At 39.9% G+C, this 19,015-nt stretch overlaps 2 protein-coding genes and 2 long non-coding RNA genes across 9 annotated transcripts in view; 2 read left to right on the top strand and 2 right to left on the bottom strand.

Annotated features, from left to right (window-relative positions):
* Positions 1-672: 672 nt before the first annotated feature.
* Positions 673-2,224, bottom strand: LOC113675641 (uncharacterized). Its single transcript, XR_003446626.2, has 2 exons — positions 2,085-2,224; positions 673-1,939 (listed from the first exon to the last, which is right to left on the bottom strand). It is a non-coding gene; the product is annotated as an uncharacterized LOC113675641 (long non-coding RNA).
* On the top strand, positions 2,049-2,745 carry LOC149048277 (uncharacterized). Of its 2 annotated transcripts, none has more exons than XR_016185402.1 (2): positions 2,049-2,186; positions 2,319-2,745. It is a non-coding gene; the product is annotated as an uncharacterized LOC149048277 (long non-coding RNA). The 2 variants fall into 2 exon arrangements; XR_016185403.1 differs by having other exon boundaries at positions 2,108-2,222.
* Positions 2,746-3,658: 913 nt separating this feature from the next.
* Positions 3,659-5,415, top strand: LOC113675601 (thyroxine 5-deiodinase). The gene is made up of 2 exons (XM_027192192.2): positions 3,659-4,374; positions 4,685-5,415. Exons 1-2 carry the CDS (start codon positions 3,892-3,894, stop codon positions 4,940-4,942), a joined length of 741 nt encoding a protein of 246 aa, XP_027047993.2. The 5' UTR covers positions 3,659-3,891; the 3' UTR covers positions 4,943-5,415.
* A 942-nt stretch (positions 5,416-6,357) lies between these two features.
* Positions 6,358-19,015, bottom strand: part of LOC113675627 (polycystin family receptor for egg jelly) — a 33,445-nt gene continuing 20,787 nt past the window's right edge. For all 5 annotated transcript variants that reach the window (XM_089202302.1, XM_089202300.1, XM_089202301.1 and 2 more), the window contains 11 exons: positions 16,562-18,956; positions 15,389-15,995; positions 14,865-15,056; positions 14,577-14,702; positions 14,071-14,262; positions 13,535-13,768; positions 12,202-12,960; positions 11,484-11,720; positions 9,664-11,181; positions 9,100-9,274; positions 6,358-8,527 (listed from right to left, as the gene is read on the bottom strand). In XM_089202302.1, the coding sequence (XP_089058428.1) occupies positions 7,041-8,527; positions 9,100-9,274; positions 9,664-11,181; positions 11,484-11,720; positions 12,202-12,960; positions 13,535-13,768; positions 14,071-14,262; positions 14,577-14,702; positions 14,865-15,056; positions 15,389-15,995; positions 16,562-18,956 (7,922 nt within the window). In that variant the 3' untranslated portion in view covers positions 6,358-7,040. The remainder of the gene's footprint in view (positions 8,528-9,099; positions 9,275-9,663; positions 11,182-11,483; positions 11,721-12,201; positions 12,961-13,534; positions 13,769-14,070; positions 14,263-14,576; positions 14,703-14,864; positions 15,057-15,388; positions 15,996-16,561; positions 18,957-19,015) is intronic.

The following is a 19,015-nucleotide window of genomic DNA, read 5'->3' on the forward strand; positions in this document are numbered from 1 at the left end:
TTTATGCTGCTTATTTCGTGTGTTTAAGTGCGGCTTAAGTAACAATGAATTTCGTGCATCCATTTCAGACACAAGAGTGACATTGGCATAAGTCACCTTTGTTGGATTGCGAAAGAGAACTTAATACCCGTGCTTAAATACTTTATTTTTATCATTGTCAAATAACTTTTCTCTGATCCACTTGGAAACTCCACACGGTATTGCACGTGTTTGAAAGATTTTAAAATTTTAGACATGTAGTTACTTTTCTATTTTCATTTGAAGAGAAATTTTATTGGTCGAAAGGAAATTTGAAAAGTAAAACGACTCCAAATTCTGCACTTATTTGGCCATAATGATCTCTGAAAAATATATTTTTAAGAAATCCACTTTTGACTCAGCCCCAGTCTTTTTGATAACGTGGGCGGTGAACTCAATTGGCATCGAAGCAAGGTGTGAGGGGTTGTATAGTAATCCCCTTCCCATCAACCCTTTTCCTACCGCGTTTCCTCACCGCGAGTGTTTGAAAACGATTGGTGGCGTATAAGGACCTGTGAGACATTTAGAACCTCAGGGCAGCCAGACTGATACTTAAGTGCCACTCTCCCACATCCAACCTCCTCGAATTCCCCCTTCCCAAAACCAGGTTGCATTGCAGAATCACATTTTGTGAGTAGTAACTGTTCCATGTTTGTGAGAAAAAAACTCTTTTCTGCTGAGCTGGGTGCTTTATCTTAAATTATGTATAATTTTAAATGAGGATCTATGATGATAACCGACATACTGAAAGCGTAACCTATCGATATCCTATCGATATCGAACGGGAAGAGTTGACATGGAATGGATAAATATCTCGTCCTGAGGAAGCAGCAAACGTAGACCTCCAAGTCCCTTTGTGCCGGACAAAAAACAAGACCAGTCATTAGAACTTTCCCTGACAGTCAGACCCGTCAGCGGTCCACCAGAGAATGAGCAGGCCCTTTCTGCTGCACCTGATTTTAATTACTTCATTCCCTGTTCATTCTTTGTCCCCTTGAATTAGGAAGCACTGATCAACATTCACTAAGCCCCTCTCGGTTTCGACAGCTTGAAATGATTAGAACCGAATTACATTCTCTGAATAAGATGTTTTTCCTCAGCAGATTGTCCTAAAAATTTCGTCAGATTTCCCCTACATTTCAATCTATACTCCTACACATACATACATACATAAACTATCTTTAGTCTCAAATTTACTGAGCAATTTCCAAATGCTAATGCCTTCGAGCTAACTACTTTAATAACTAGTTATAATAACGAGTTAATGCTATATAACAAGCAAAAAAAATGACTAAATCGAAACAACTAACTTGCTGAATATACTTAGCACACTTAACACCGCAATACAATGTTAGAAATCACACGTCGAAAAGAATAAAAATCAGAAATATTGCGGTGATGATTAAAGAAAGAGTTCTGGGATTTTGCTTCGAACGTCAGTTGTCCCGTAAGCCCAAATATGCTTATCGATGGGATATTTAAGAGCGTGTATCTGGTGCTAAAACAGAGAGACACAGAGACTCAGTTATCCAGATGAAGAGCCAGTAAGAGCCATTAAGTATAGAATGAATAAAAGTTCTTGATCAGACACTCCTAGTGCCTCCGTTTGCGCGACTTGCTCAAGCTGGTTAAACCCAACAGTCAAGCAACAATTAATGAAGCCAGAGTTTAAGTCCCTGAAAATAAATCGAAGAATACGTTTGTTTAGAAGTGAATCTCATCGCGATAATTACGTGTTCGCCTCAAGGAAACAGATCAGTGAACCGGCTCTGGGTCAATGCCAGGCCCGTGAAGCCAGCTAGTTAACCATTTGGTCAACACGTCGCAATCACGTGTAGCCAGTGAAATGCGCTATCAGCAAGTGATATTATTTTAGTATCTTCGGTCGGGACGCCACGAAAGACGTCGCTGGCCACCAAACCTGAAATAAACAGCAATTAGTAAGATTTAGCCAGTATAGTATTTTGATTTCCCAAGGGTTTTAAAAACTTACAATTCACCAGTGGGAATTTAAAAGTAAAAAATTCCAGGCGCTGATCAAATCCACGATTCTCATAATCACCCACCTTGAAAGATTTTTGGTCAAACAGGACAGAGGAGTAACGTGTGTGATTGGTGATGGTATAATATATAAAGCCTGACAACGAAGACTCGAGTCCTCTAAAGAAGTAAGACCAAGGTTATCTCGGCAACGATCGTGCAGTGTGTGTATAGCATTTGCCTTTTCTCCAGAGTAGCGTGTTTTTTCCAGTTAGTTGCTGTATGAAACAAGTAATATTCTTTGTTTGATGATTCTCTAGGACACGAACTGCCTCTCCATTGACGTCATACCAAACTAACAGGACCACGAAATCAGGCGAACACATCATCTTATCCACACGAATTGCGACGGTCTTGAGCTGGATTTTTAAACACCTAGAATATGATACTCTTTGGTAACTTGTACTTTGGATGATGAAATGGAAATCGACCTTTTCCATTGATAAAGCCCGGTCTGAAAACATTTTCCTCCCTTCACGTGATTTCCTTACTAATGATCAGAAAATAGAATATTGCATCATGATGATCTTGAATGTCACTTATCAATGTACCAGCTAAGAGTGACCTATCATCGCAAAAATGAGGAACATTTTTTCAATGTGCCCACGAATGACACTTACATAGTTGTGCGTTTTAAGAAAACTTAGTAATCCTTTTTCATTTTGACAGAAATAAAAAATGAAGTCTTAAGATATAATTTACCTCATTACGGATAGGATGGTGACAGAACGTGCAATGAGAGCGCATATAGAAATTAAAATATTTGAGGTTACACAATCATTGCACCATAACAAGTTAACTGAAGTCATGTTTATATGCACCAATCTCATTTCCTGAACGGGTGTACGTGATTTCATACGGACGACCTACGCAGGACTTCTACCCGTCTCCAACAGAATTTGTCTGCGTGTTTACGTAACATCACGAACTCTACGGCCGTGTCACACAACAGGGAGTTGCAAAAATCGTTTTAAAAGCATGGCAACATCAACAAAATGTCCTTGACAAAACAAATATTATTGAAAATAAACTCGGACGTTTATCCTTTTGCCTTGCTAAGTCGATGTTTCATTTTCTTCCGAGGCATAAAAGTTTAGCCTAGTTAGATAGCTAGAGGTTGTTCTTGCAAAACAGCCTAAAGGCGTCCCAAAGGAATAATTTCCTAGGACCATACAGCCGGAATGTACTCGTAATTCTTTTGAAGTATTGTGAAACGTATAAGCTCATGTATGGTCTGCACACAAACACATTCAATAACACACGAATGATTTTTTTTCCCTGGAAAAAGTCTGCACATGGGCTAATCGCTCAAACAAAAACTCGGTGTGAATAAATCTCTGCACAGGCATAGAAAATAGCTGGGAATACGTGTACAGAAAATTGAAAAACATTGCCTGTTTTTTAGGTGCACGCCTGATATTATCGCGTTGTAGACAAAAGATCCCTATTGGTTTATTGGCAGGCCTGGCCACGATATTTTGTTTGTCAAATTTTCAAGGGACGAAAAATTATTTCCTCTGACGACAACAGGATGAAAATGGTCCAAATTTGGTAATCATTTGAACAATTCAAATCTGTGTGGTCAGGTCAGGTATTTCCTGTAGAATTGAAAAGCGCGCATTACTGTACTGGAATATTGATTGAATTCCATAATCAATGATGCAAGGAAAGAACCAGAGAGATTTCAAGAGACTTGAGCATTCTATTGTTTTCGTGTAATCAGTGGGAAGAATTAGCACGAATCACGTATTAACAACAGTTTCTATTATGATTAAAAACGCCGTGTAGAGTTGTTAAGGAGCTCAGTTTCAGACGGTACCTGACGGTGTCAACATGTTCATCCAGATTGTGCAAGTAGCTCAAGTGTTCGTAGCTTACAGCATGCTAGTGCTGGTATTTTCAGTTGGTTCACTCCTGAAATCTTTCCCATCCTTCCGGAAAAGCATCATCAGAGCCTTCGACATGATTACTAAGGTAAAGTTACCGGTTACTTCATATTGGGACTCCTTGTTCTCCGATCAAATGTTTCAGAACGTGTGGCATAGCGTGGCTTTGGACATGAACAAGAAGGCCAAGCAAGGAAGCGACGCTCCAAACAGCCCAGTGGTGACATCGTCTGGAAAAATTTGTTTTCCGTTATTGGAGGTGGCCAATGCTGGAAGGCCCCTTGTTTTGAACTTTGGAAGCTGTACCTGTCCTATATTTATGAGTCAGTTGAACGATTTTCAAGAAATGGTCGAACAATTCAAGCACATCGCAGATTTTTGTGTTGTTTATATCGAGGAGGCTCATCCCGCGGATGGTTGGGCTTTAAAGGTAAGATGACTTTTCCGGTTTTTAGCCGATTATTTAATCTGGTTGGGAAACGGACACCCCCTTTTCATTGTACTCGTGGCACATATTTTGCCTCAATCGAAAAATTTTCTCACAAAGACATTTTGACCCAAGCCTCAACCACTTAGATGGTGAATGAAAAAAAAAAGAGTGACAGAGACCTCTCTCTCCATCGCCGAAAGACTTTGGCTAGGGACTAAATTTTCAGTCCTGGCCTGTTGCCAAATATACCAAGACTGGAAGGTGATATTTTGAAAGCTTTCTTCATTGAATTTGTCACTTTTCCTTGCAGAACAACTACAACATCAGAACACACAGAACGCAAGCCGAACGATGTAAAGCTGCCAGAAAATTGGCGCGAAAAATTCCAGAATGTCCAGTGGTAGTAGATACTATGCTTGACACGGCAAATATTGCTTATGGTGCTCTTCCAATCCGGTTTCACATTATTCAGGACAGAAAAGTTCGTTATGAAGGTGGGCCAGGGCCAGTGGGTTACAACATGAGCGAAATAAAGACGTGGCTGGAAAAGTATCGGGCAGAGAAGTGAATACTATGAGACAGTTGATGGTGGACAAAGGTTGTTGGTACCTACACTAAAAGCCACTTCAGTGACGTTGTTCAGCTGGCGCTGCCATTGTTCCTGAATGATGAGAACCATCACGGAACTTTCATTAGCCAGGAAAATTTCGAGGAGGCAGTATCAGCTTCAATTTTGATGTCAAGAAGAACTTCTCGGAGGAGATCGTCATAGAAAAACGGTTTCGTGGGAACATTACCATTGCGAATGGTATAGATTAGTCTCGGAACAGTGTTGTAATCATTCACTGAAATCAAGAGGACAAGAGGTTTGGCTCAGTTTTCAAATATCATCATCAGAGGCACTCTTGGCTGATTGTGTTTTAGATCGAAGGACAGAAAAATACGAAAAATTATTCCGAACACACAGAACAGATTTCATAGCTTAATATTTGACTAGAACGGTAACTATATTTAGAATGCAATAAAATGGAAACAGATATATTTTGCTCTTGACGTCGTTGATTAAGAAAACTTTAGAAAAACAACTCCAAAGAGGTGTTAGCTGTTCACGATTATAAACGCGGCTCCCTTAGGTCTTCTTATATTGGCTATGCAGCTTACCTGACAGCACCGATCACAAACCAAAGTCAATTTTTTACTACTTATGTTACCAATCAAAGATATCAAAAAAATTAGCGAGGAAGTCTACCTTTAGCCATGGTCAACGCTAGTCCGATAAAAATCAACGCATATATTATATTATGTCCGCGATAGCCTCAGGAAATCGTTTGGTGGAAAACAGCGGCAATGAAGCTTTTTGTCTATTTTTAAGTGAATAGCCAGGTGATTTTAGCGCAATACCTTCTCAAGAATTAGTCCAGTGCTTCCACGATTCTGAGCGAACTGTTTTCTTGGCACAGACTTGGATTAGCCACGCAAAATGTCTTGAAGTCAAATTCTCGTTCCTTTAAGCCTTATTAGTTTATAAGACTACTGAAATCGATGTGAATGCTTTGAATTTAGCGTGTATAGATGCGTGTATCTGTAAGTAGTATGGTGAGGGGGTGGGGGGTGGGGGGTCAGATTGGCCTTTTTTTTTGTTCCCACCTCCCACAACTAGCCTTGAGTCCTTTCTCCCGCACAAAACATAACACAAGAGTGCCAAGATTTAAGCATCTTCAAATTTTTGCAAATCCCTTCAGCTTCTGGTCTTTTCCTGTTCCATTTTCCAAACTTCCCCGGCCCCTTTCCTGATTCCTGACTTGTAGTCACTACTGTTTATTATACTTCACCAGGGAACAGAGGGGAAGAGCTTTGTTTGCGGCTTTGTATTGTATTCTACTCCACTGTATCGCAAAAGAGTCCAGAAAGGGGATCTGAGAAGCACAATTCACAGCCAAGATTGTTTCTTAATAAAATAACAGTCGAAAAAAACAATTGGAAAAATACTACAATGGTTTATTCAGCTCATATATGCTAAATCTTGCAACTTTCTTATTCTTTTCTATAGTTTCTTTTTGTTTTATTCTATGTTAATTAAACATTTTTTTTATCATTTTTATCCAACAAAGTTCATACATACAACACTATCTTTAAAAACATGCAACCATGACACATCTCTAGGATATTATTTATAGCATCTTTCCTAAGGTTAATTGTGTGTGGGAGGTGTCAAGGTGCATTTAATTACTCACAATGATAATAACATTACTTGTAGCATTTTCCTGATCTAAAACGACCGCCAAATGTGTCCTGTCTTCGACGCAATTTGTTTATGATGTAATTTGGTTCTTTCACCTCCTCTATCACAGACATCGAGTTCAGAAAAAAAAATACGCGTATTAACTGTAGTGGCTTCAATGACTGAAAAACATGCCTAATGCCTAGTGACGATGGAGAACTATAGCAGTTTACAGACCTGGTAAGATTGAAAAAAAAAAACACATTCTGTGAGGTAGAGCATACTTATAAAGCTTATAAAAAGAGTATTCTCCCCCACCACCCCCTCCCCTCTCACCCCTTTTGGTCATTGACCATGATCGCTACTCAATTGGAAACTTTTGAAAGCTTTTTGCATAATAAATAGAGCGATAATATCAAGTTATTTTAGGAGTCGTGGCATAGGTTCAAAAAGATGTCTGTGTCGTGGCCGAACCCTCACTCCGTGAAGAAGCCAGACTTTCGTGTTCCCGCAAAAGAACCATTTCCAGCCAAACATCATCCTCCTCTTCTTCCTCCATGGTCGTTACGTTCGTAAATTTAGTCTGTAAATGTGTTAATTTTCTGTTCAGCACAGATAAAGTGTTTTTGGTACTCAATAATCTGAGGTCATTGTCTTCGTCACTGGAATCATCCACGTACCATTTTTCTTCGGGAGTAACTCTCGTAGAGAGCAGGTTGACCCCTAAAATTCCTCTCAGCCGTGCCATTATAAACTCAACTAGTTCTGGTTCGGGTTGGGAATGATCCAAATTTTCCACTCTACTGCCGAACGCCGAGTTGATTATAGATACAAACATATTGAGTAAGATGAGTTCCATGAGAACACTGAAGCAGAAAAACAGAGCTGGTCCGACCACTCGGTCAACCTGCTCTAAATCATGATAGTAGGACGCGCCCAGGAGAGCATTTAACATCGCTTGAAATGCAGAAGGAAGGGAGATGAAGTCTTGTAAATGGGCACCAAACGTAATGTGAGCTAAAATGACAAACGGCATAAACCACAAGAGAAATTGCACCATGAATGAAAGTATATCCGTTCGCATATTGGAAAATGTTTGGTTTAGGAGTTTGATGTAGTTATTGTATCTCAACAAATAAAGGAGCTTAAGAGTTGTAAGGAACACAACAAACGATATCATGCACGTATCAATTTCGTTCCACGTTAGAAGCAATGAAAAACTGACAAAAACATAAGGATTTTCGCTGAGATCTTTCATGATCATGTTGATATTCACCATCTTGACAAAATACAACCCAATAGAAACAAGAGCAAAAAGTACTTGCAGCAGATCCACTAAATTCCAAAACTTTTTGAAAAATGCTATCCTCTTATGGTATATTCTTTTGATGACCTTGTAAAGAAGGTACAAGATAACCAATACAATGATAAGCTCTGCGGCTATTGACAAGTTAGCGAGCTCTCCTATGTATCTATAAACTCGAATGGTATTAATTCGATGGAAGATTGCCACTCCCCCAGTTGGCATGACCTCCATCAGAAGCGAGATGACACAAAACAGATTCACTTGAGCGTTGTACACAGTTAGCTCAACGAAAACGGCGCGAGAGCGACGATCAATCCAGTTATGCTCGAAAAGTTCGCTAACCACCTCTATCGCCTTATCAGGGTAGTAACCAAGCTCTGCCACATATCCACCCCCTGAGTATAAGGCGATTTTACCCCATATTGGAACCCCTTTCAACTGCATTGCTGTTTGATACCTCCAGGGTCTGGGGCACATGTGATAAGTAATGTTTTCAATAGGTATATCCGGAGAGACCGGTACCCATTCTTCTTGATAGATGCTTGTATCTTCATCATCCATCGAATACTGTCCATAACAGTTTAAGCCAAGTTTTTCATTCAATTGAATGTAGTTGCCACATGTATCTGCAAAATAGTGATGTCAGTTATCTCTGTACGTTTGAAATTAATGAAAGTGCTATTGTCAACTGAAAATCATTATTTTTTTAATTCCATACGTGTGGAACTACAATTTTCCTACAAGTTCAGTTTTCAATTACCTCGGATCTAAATTTTTAGGCCAGCAAATTAACTGATTTATTAAAATCAAAACCTACTTCAAATATCGTTTGCAGAAACTCAAAGAGCATTGCTTAAGTACTGAAGACCAAAAAAAAGAACATTTACACTTCGAATAGCGAAGCTGTTTTACATCAAAGGTAGGTAAGAGGAGGTGACGTATATGTTGAAATTCTCCTTCCCCATTATTGGAGCTTCGTCAAGTTCAAAAAGAAAAAAAACCTTAACAGTTTGTTATTGTCAACGAGGTTGATAACAGTAGGTCACTGATGGACTCAATACGAATGAACATACAGAACGTAAGATACTCAGGAAAGCCATCACGCAAATAAGTAGCAAGCAGAAGGGAGAAAAGCAGACCAGTACACAGATGAATAGACAGAGAGTTATGGCGACAGAAAATGCAAAAGACGCCTCACCATTCAAAATTCGAAGTTGCCTCAACCGAGCCATTCCCACGAGAGATGAAGTCCTATCAGGCAAATATCCATCTTCTGAATCCGTAGGGGCCATCCCATTGTACCATGAGCCGACAAAAATTTGTGGAATGAAGATATATCTAACCCAGTGTAAAACCTCGGGATATTGTTGAGTCTAAGGAGAATGTAACGGTAGTAATGATTTCATTGAGCAACAGGGTTATTGTACTAAGATAAATATAATTACACAAATTGGACTAACTGTCTCGAAACATACAGTGCTATAATCGTAGATACCACAGTTTTTTCCCTTTTTTATCTAAGGGGCATCATTTTCCGCATAAGAGCTCCAATCTACATGTGCCAAAAATTACGAAAACTTCGCTGTTCAAATGTCACTACCTTTTGTGTTTCTCCCACCCCTCACACCTTTTCTAAACTTCCTCAGTCTGGTGGTAGTAGTTTCTATACCATTTCATCTCTTTTTCATTGCACGTTACTTTGAATGGAGCTTGCTCCTTAAATGAGGCGACGGATACGAGAGATTTGAGAGATTGGACTTACCTCTATAGAGAAATAATTCTCCAAGTGCTTAGTGTACTCATAAGCAATTGGGTCACGGTGTCCGTATGCCACCATAAGCAGCAGTAGGAGAAACAGAGAGTAAAAAAACACATCAGTCATGACTTCTGAGGACTTGATTTCTTTCATCCTTTTCATTTTCGCCTTTTCCAAAATATTCTTCCGCAATGGCTGGGAATCATCCCATGGTATACTATCCTCAGATTGAGTTTCAATTAAGCAAGCTTTTTCACCTTTATCATTTAATGTTACCTTTTTCCTCTTAAACTGTTGGCGCTTCTCTTTTTGCTCAAGGGTAAATTTGATGACAAAGGCAATTACAGCCGAAAATAGGGCGACTTTAACTGGCTGAGAGATTGCAGCATCTTGGATGAAAGAGACGAAAAACGACAGAAGCCATTGCTGAGACCTTTCGCTTCCCCATTGAAGAGAGTACGACAAGGTGAAGAAAGCCGATGTTAACACTGATACGAAACACAGTACCCAGGCAAAGTAGTACAAACACATGTACAAACTTTTTCTTTTCTTCTCTTGGGAAATTTTAGTGTAAGCATTATTTAATTTGAACATACTCTCATCATCTGTAAATCTATCTGCAGATGCGGACTTAAGAGTGGATATGCTGATTGTACTGTTTGCTTCATATGTCATGGGAAGGTACTTTTTTGACAACGGTTTTACGCGGCGATCAAAGCAATCAAAGAGTAGTTTAGGTTTTCGTTTGAATATAACACTTTTCGCTCTTTCAGCCTCTCCCAAAGACATTGACGCATTAGATGATTTGCGAAACAGTTGTGTAATGGCCAAGTTTATGGGAAAAATGATTAGACTGCTCTGTATTCCAATCATCAGTTGACGCATGGTGATCTTGATAGGACCAAGATAAAATACCGAAGAAGTGTCAGCTTTGCCGCTGTCGTAAAACATAGCGTTAGTGATCATGGTGCAAAACAAAATCGACAGACAACAAGAGGCACGCTGCACACGAGAAAAACTGCTTTGAGGTGGCTTGGCGGCAACTGAAATCCATAAATGCTCGTCGTAGAGGCCATCAGCACTGTGAGACAAAAATAAGTACCTGTAATTTGCCATTTCATTGATGTTTGCGACATATAATACTTTTTCCGTTCTCCCGTCGCCACTTTCAACAGCCAACCAATCTCTGCACATAAAGTTCCATTTTTCGTCCGTTAAAACGTCTCGTATAGCCACGTGATCAAGATACCACGATGGATTATCTCCTGAATTGTCATGCCATATGTGTAGATATAGCAGTTGACCAAGCGAACTTGGTAGAGACAGCACAACTGTAACGACCGTCCCTCTTTTAAATTTCACTTTGGTGAGCTTGCTCAGTGGAAGCGTACCACTGGACCCGTTTTCTCCCACAACGAGAAAGGTAATATTGGCTGTAGTGCCTGAATTCCTTCCTTTGTTTGTAGATATAGTAACTTCGTACACATAAGCATTTGACGACTTCCCAATGACCAATGTACCTCCCTGCAACGACAATTCAAAAACCTCTGAACAACTAGTGGGTTTTTGCCGCCACATCCTGGAAAAGCTTTTATCCTTTGACCCTCCTAGTTTCCAGCAGAGTCCACATTACAGAAAAAAAAATTTGGTAATCCGTGCTAGTCTTAAAAGTACTCCTTCCTAAACATCAAAGACAATTCATAATGAAGTATCAAGTATGGCATTTGATATTTATACTAATTATATCTAATAATTAAGTTTACAAGCAGCCGCAGTTTCATCCGTTTGTAACAAATCCAGTGACGGAAGAGTTGAACACTCTTTACCTGAGAAGAGTGATCCTTTCTGTCAGCCCTCCGTGCCCATATAATGACGAGCAGATATAACAAGAATACACTGACTATTGAAACCAATACAGCAACGTTGTTATGGATGTCGGCGAAAGCATACCAAACTTTATCAAAGTCAATGGGATTTGGCTTTACGAGGAAACCTCCACCAAAGGACGTCAAATGCTTGCAGCGACAGGTCATGGTTCGTGATAAGGTCCGTCGTCGGCCAGTCTGGGAACGAAGAAATGACATCAGATTGCCTGGCTTGCTAGAACTGTTTTTGTTTGTGTTTCACTTCTGATCAATCAATTGTTTAAATAAGAATCAGCATTTTGACGTTCATTCATGACTGCAATTATGTCATTAGCTGCTTTTAGAAAACAAATTATGAAATCCTATATTTTGAAGGAGTTTACCACGACTACAAGCAAGACGATATAAACTTTATATTCTGTTGCTATGACCAATTTGAAATGATCTTTTTAAATACAGTCAGTCGATAGGATCTCTGTTTCGTGAACCTTCTCAAGGTATAGTTCTTTAGCTATCAAGATCTCCTCTGAGTTGCACTGAAGTCAACTGCTGGGAAACCCCACCCAATTTCTCTTTTCAGAATATGTTTCAAAACATCTCTCAAAACATCTCTCAAAACATTCCATGACATCAACAAAAATTAATTAGTGGCTCCGAAAGCAAAACTTATATGCCTTACCCTACATCCACCGCCTGAAAACTGGTTGCCAGCAGGATTCCAGAAATTGCACCCCAGACCGAATTGCTCCATTGAGTAGTTACTGTGTTTGGAATTATCATAGCTTTGCTGTCCTGAAACAAACTTTCCATTTAAGGGACGAGTGGTTGGGGGATCCTTGTACTGAATACAATCAGAAACACCTCGTTTGGACCTTCTTCCAGCTCCACAATCTCTCTTTTGCTTGTAATAAGAGCTGGGCTTATTTTCAGTCGTCTCTCCATACTTCACGCCAATGAAATACTTACCAACTTTTGTTAAGTAGGTACTCGGTAGGAAAAGACTGTAAGGATTATCAGTGCAATTGTTATTTTCGACACGAAATGTGTCTTTAATGGAGCAGCTAGAGAAGTTTGGCAATTTCATCTGCAAATCATGTTCTAAGATTGTCGGCTTTTCTTCAAATTTAATTAATATAGTCAGTTGTTCTTGATTCTCTAAAGGTATTATATAGAATTCGATGGCCTCATTAGTTTTCTTGATTTCAAACGAGTGATACTGTATACTCTCATTGTCTGTTTGCTTGTAGAAGATATCTGGGTTTGCTTCAGGCACCGTCGGTTCAAAAGGAATCTGAAGGTCGATTTCTCCAGCCAAATCGAGTATATCTATAACTTGACGCTTCCTTGTTATTTCTTTAATCTTAACGTCTAAAATAGCGGTGGTCACCAATTGGCTGGACTTGTCCCAGGTATATGGATTCTTTGGAAGGTAAAGTAGCTGCAGAAGAGAAAGAACTGCTGATTTGAGTATTTCAATCACCTTCATTATGCAAAAAAACAAGATCAGGCCAACTGAAATAACTCAATTAATCCCAAACTTACAAGAGGACTTAAATAGATCGAGAGACTGAATCTACGATGTTAAAATCAGAAAGAAAAAAAACCTTCATCCCTATTACGCCCTTTCCAAAGAACTATGACGCTTAAGATCGATCTTCATCCAAGCAGATAACCTAGCAACGAAACGTATTTAGCTCCTTGAAGAGAAAAACTCTTTCTGATGCTTTTGATCATCAAACGACGATCAAACTACAGGCCTTGATTCCAAAGCTAATTCCTTCTTGGTTATATTTCGACTCAAGGTAGCTTGTCACCTCAGCCTTGAGAGTTGCCGCAATATTTTGGTGGAGAACAAATAAAGATGGCTCAGGGTATTCCCGTGGAAACATTTCAAGACAGGGACAGGCAGTTGCGACAACTTTTTTTTCTCTCTAAACAAAATTGGCGCATAAACATGACGAAAGAGATGAATATGATAGAAATTCCACCTGTGTGGGTTGAACTAAACATACCTGGACATCAACTGTTTTATTGCCGATTAGTCCTTGCAAATCCGGGAAATTCACACTAGCATTTCCTGCATTTAAAGGATGATCTGTAAGCGCAGCTACCTTGGCTCTTCTGCAGGTCAAAATGGCCGACTTTGTTTGAATTTCAATGTCCTCCTGGCCTGGTAGCAGTTTGTTAGAAACAGCCTCGGCGACTTTCTCAAAAGCTTCAATGTTTTCATAAGCTATTGTTTTACTCTGGTAGAAAATAACAAGTAAATTAAGCTCATTTAGCATCGTTTAGTCACCCGAAAGGTTATCCTAATAGTAGCGACACAGTGTTATGTATAGTTTCTGATCGAAAATTTACGCTTAGAGTAGCTCAAGGCTGCTTGTTTCCACCGTGGCTCCTGCTGTTGAATTTGTCGGAAGATTTCTCCTCAAAGTATGTTTGTATGATGCAATTTCAGTTTAGTCAAAGTTTTCTTAAGTTCACTATGACTGAAATAAGGTTTAAACCATCTAAATGAAAAATGCTGTTAGCCAACAATTACTTATACCTTATTTTGGTCGAGTTCATCCGTGACACTCATCCGCCTGAAATCAGCACTATAAGAAGCTGACATCAAAACGTTGAATACCGCAGTCACAAGATTTTCTGCTCCGTCTGTAACCACAGACACACCAATGTCTTGTCGGGACTTGTTCAACAGAAGATTTATCATGCTTGAAATCTTGTTTGTGGCTATTTCCTTCAAGAAAAATAACGCATACGGCACCATAAAAAGAAGTAATCAGCGATAACACTGAAATGGTCACTCGCGAAACGTGATCGTCGGTGTAGCGTTTATCCTTGAAAGGATAGTTGTTGCCGTGACGGGGAGTGACTTTTCGACAACTTGAGTGCAAGATGATGATATTGTCAGACGAGTTTTCGAAGTTTAGTTTGTGGAAAGTGATCGAGCCAATTTTACCTTGTAGTTATTGGTTGTGAAACTCATGGTGTTTGAAAGCTGTGGCTAAAATTGCAGTCAAAGTTAAGCAAATACTGCGTATACGTATGTACCTGAGCTGTTGAGTTGACGTGCTCCTTTATTTCTGATGCTGCTGCTATCATGGTTGAAACTTGATTGATATCTGTCATTGTTGATATTGGGATCCGGGAAATCTTCTGCATGATGGTGTAACGAACCTGCATAGAAATGTACCTTAATTTTCACTACGAGCCCTCGGTTCAAAGATTCACCTCACTTCAAAAGCCTCTGCATCGACCTTTTCGCTTTCCTCAATATTGATTGTTGAGATTGGAGCACATGATCAGACCAGTAGATTTACTTCAAAAACCTGAACTCACCTCGCTTTGAATTTCAGCAGAACTTGTGCCATTGCCTCTGTGTATTGCTTCATGATTAAGGCTGGACATAACACCGCTTACTAGCTCAGAGACTGAATCAATGTCACCGATGTTGAGGTAGAAATTGAGTTTGCTGTTGTCTTTCAAAATTAGTTCATCAAGTTTCAATGGGACAACTTTTCGAGGAAGTACCTAAAAATAGATTTATCCAGGGCTGTCATGGCAAATTGTAAAAAGCGGTTATCGATAAAAAAAAAACATGATTCATGAAGGTTATACGTCTGTTTACTCGCCACTTGTCAGTGTAGCCCATCAGGCATTTACTTGCAGAAGTAAAGACTCTTATAATGACGCTCACGACGTAAAAAAAAAACTTACAATTATAACAGTTGTATTACCTAGTTGAATCAATAAGGTTAACACGTTCCCCTGACTTTTGGTGACCCCTCAAAAGCGAAAAAGTTCAGAAGTACCGGTCACACGCAGTCGAATGAGTTTTAACGAGTAAAGAAAAACAAAGATACCTGTATAAGCCTCTGGGTATCCATACGCGCACCAAAGGAATCTATTACACTAAAAAATATCTTTAGACGGAAGTTGTCATTTGAGTCTCCTAAAGCCAGTTTGACCAAAAATCGATCTTCCTCAGCCCTATAAAGCACAGGTTTCAGTTGTGTGTATGGATCATAGTAGGAAACCACGTAAAGAAGAGGCATGTTCTTGGTTTGCCACCCTGCACATTCAAATGTAAACATGGTTTGATATGCTTCGCCCGCTGAAGGACTCACGGAACAATTTCCTCCATATGGTGGACGACTTGTTGTAAAGCTGTATTCTGCGAGGCTTTCATGATCCAACCATTTGTACCACATTCGAACCACGTACGACATCTCGGGATGTAGAACATAAGCTTTCAACACAAGATTCTTCGAACTTGTGTTGGATGAGGCGATGCCCTCTAGATCAGCGACTCTGTTCCACTTTTTCCCATCTGTCTCGTTCACACTTCTATGGAAGAGTTCCCATGAATACACACCCGATTTCCCTTTTTCGCAAGTTCCAGAGAAACAGTGACTACTAACGGACAGAATGTCCGTTGTAATTACTAGTCGTTTGCAGTTCACCACACATCTAAAGAAAATATTGCTTCATTATATTTGCAAATAGAGGTGAACAAGAGAAAAAAAGTTGTTTTAACATTTTCTATTTTTGGAGCTCCGTGTCGCTATCTATAAAGAATCATTACAAAATTTGCCATCGCTTCGATCTTTAAGACAGTTGGTTCCCCGTTTTACTCGGCACTACAAGTGGGTGATCCTTCGTTGGCCCCGCATATCTATTTCCTAAGAGTATGCGCAGCACCGTCCACCAATAGAACGGCGGGTTTACTACTTCACTGCAAAAGTGGTTGGAAACTTCAAACAAGCTCTGTTATATGGCCTATTGAAACCAAGATGAAATGACCGAGCTCGATGGCTAGAACTACCGTGGTGGATCCAGACCTTGAGCTAAGGGGTGGCTCGGTTTTTTTATTGCTTGCCCTGCCGGCTTTTCTTCCTTCTGCGATTTTTTTTTAACCAAAACTAGGGAGGGGGGCCCTGGGCCCCCCAGGCCACTCCCCTAGATCCGCCCCTGAACTGTACAAGGATATTACGCGTACAATCCCTAATTGGATCAATGAGAAAAATGTAACAAACCTGATATAAAATTGTGGGATCTCGTCGTTTACAACCTGGATAACTGTCGCCTTTGAAGCTTCTCTATTTCCCGATGACAAAACCAACTTAACCAAGTAAAGTCCATTCTCCACTACCTTCTGGGGAAGAATTATTTCTGAGGAATTGGCTGCCATTGATCCATTATTACCAAAGCAGCCATTTGGCAAAGGAGACTCACTGAGAGCATCCGCCAAAGTAGACAGCGGCATCTTTGAATAATTGAAGGTTTTCAATCTGTCACTAATGTTGTAACAGTACCATTTAAATTCCAACTTACTGCTATCCGGAGAGTCGGGATCCAGGGAACCAGTTGCATTTATAAACACTGGTTGTAAATAACTCCTTCTGTTGGCAGAGCCGTCTCGTAGATCTGCAATCAATTTCGAAGCAGTGACCTTGAAATACCCCTCAGCAGTTCCCGCAATATCGAACGCGTTCTGTAGGGTCAGCGTTAATTTTATGCAATATAATCCATATTCCAATTCATTTGAAAGTAATATGAGGTCAGATCTTTCCGTTACTCTTGTACTCTGTAGAACAAAGCCCTTATCTGTGGTATTTTTGAATATTTTCCATTGAAGAATCGCGCCTGTTGCTCTTTCGCAATCGATTCGATATCGTGAACTAACGATGAATTCCTTGGAACGTGTAATTACCGCTGGTGAAAGCCGATTGCTGGCAACGTTTCGGAGAATGACCTGCGGTTTAAGGCAAGGTAATTCCGTGATAATTACAAGGGAGTGAACTGACTCAGAGGTAAAATTATTTTGTCCACTCCAAGTTACGTTATAAGTTGTAGCCTTAGTGTATGTGTAGTTGTATTGCAAGGAGGGATACGGAAACGATTTTTCGTATTCCCCAGTTGTGTAGTTTAGCGATCCAAACACAATCCTCTGACTGTTTCCAAGATCTAAAGTAAAACAAGAGGGATAGCCAGTTTCACTCGCTGAAAGTGTCAGGGTCAAGGTTCTGTTGACCATAACTGGACCGTTTTGACTTATGCCGAGCTTAAGTGAACGAGGCACAACCTTGGTTACAACTTTGGCGCTGCTGGAGTTGATGGCGTTGTTGCATAAGAATTGAACAGTGTATTCCCCATAAGATGTTAAATTGTAACTTATAAAAGATGTCAGATTGAAATAAGTAAAAAATAAAATGGGCTGGTTATTGACTCCAAGATCCAACCAGCATTCGAATGCCGTTCCTTGCTGGACACCAAAACTGCACATGGTCAAGTCAGACAAGCCCACGGTTTTATTACAGTTTACGTAAGCTCCACTCATTGGCACAAGCTCCGAAACGTCAATTTTCCGTAAGATACTTATACTACTGACGTTATTGTGAGCTGTGATGTTGACGTTGAAAGACCCACTTACCCTAAAGACGTAATCAAGGGTTTTCTCTGATGAAATAACTACGTTTCCATCTCCCATATGGAATACAAATTTTGGCCTAGTTCCATTCGTAACGTTGATGTGGAAGACAATTCGGTCATGTTGAAAACAAGAAGGGTATCTACTCTGGCACTCCACAGTAACGTTAAATCCATGTATGGCGACTTCACTTATAATTAAAGCCGAAGCATTAGCTTGGCTGACTTTATTTGAGGCGTAAAAGAAACCATTGCATGTTCCAACTTTGTCGAAGACACATGTTAGCAAGCTGTTTAAGTGACTTGGCCCGTTCAACCAAGTTGCCAGGAAAGGAAGTTCACAGTCATATAATGAGGCATTCACTGAAACGTTCGTCCCCTGTTCTATAGAAAACAAAAATCTTGTATAGTGACCCACAGTCACAAAATAAATCTCTCTATCCGCCTTAAATCCTCTCACCGGATCCTGTACAATAACCTTGCGCGTCGATGTCAAGGAGCTCACCTTGTTTTTAGCGTTCGCATAAGCCATATATACGCCAGCTTTGGGATAAGTATAGTTTGTTTCAAAGCATGTGGAACTAAGAACCACTCCATTTCCAAAGGAAAAAAAAACGAGAGGCTTTTTCAGGGACACAACTTCTAATGAAACATTAAAATGGGATGACGTGTTCGTTGCCACCGTTGTTGGCGCCGTGAAATTTAATCCACAGAGCTTTACTTGAACATAAACCATTCTGTAAATCGTCTGGTTACTGAAGTAGTTAAATGCGTACACTTTAACCCGAAATTCACCCTCAAAAGTGTAATTGTGCCAGTTCACAAGGGAGAACGGAGTGCTCGCGTTTGCCATAATGTACCTGCCTACTGTCTCGTTAACACTGTTGTCTCCCCAGCTGATGACTCCGGTTGAATTTGTTCCCAGTCTCAATTTCCATTGGATGGAAAAATTCTGACCTAAAACCACTGAAAAATCGTCGCCTATAAACGACAATCCATCAACTGAAAGAGAAATAACATAATGATTGAGCAAACCAGACATAATTATTCAAGTAGTTAAT

The sequence above is a fragment of the Pocillopora damicornis genome, chromosome 3 (assembly GCF_964200805.1).
Source record: "Pocillopora damicornis chromosome 3, jaPocDami1.2, whole genome shotgun sequence".
In the NCBI taxonomy this organism is placed as follows: Eukaryota; Metazoa; Cnidaria; class Anthozoa; order Scleractinia; family Pocilloporidae; genus Pocillopora; species Pocillopora damicornis.

What these genes read in the sequence shown, in the direction of transcription:
- LOC113675601 (XM_027192192.2), top strand. Translation starts at nt 3,892, where the DNA reads ATGTTCATCCAGATTGTGCAAGTAGCTCAAGTGTTCGTAGCTTACAGC. An exon ending in CGGATGGTTGGGCTTTAAAG is followed by an intron (nt 4,375 to 4,684) that starts GTAAGATGACTT and finishes TTTTCCTTGCAG; the next exon opens with AACAACTACAACATCAGAAC.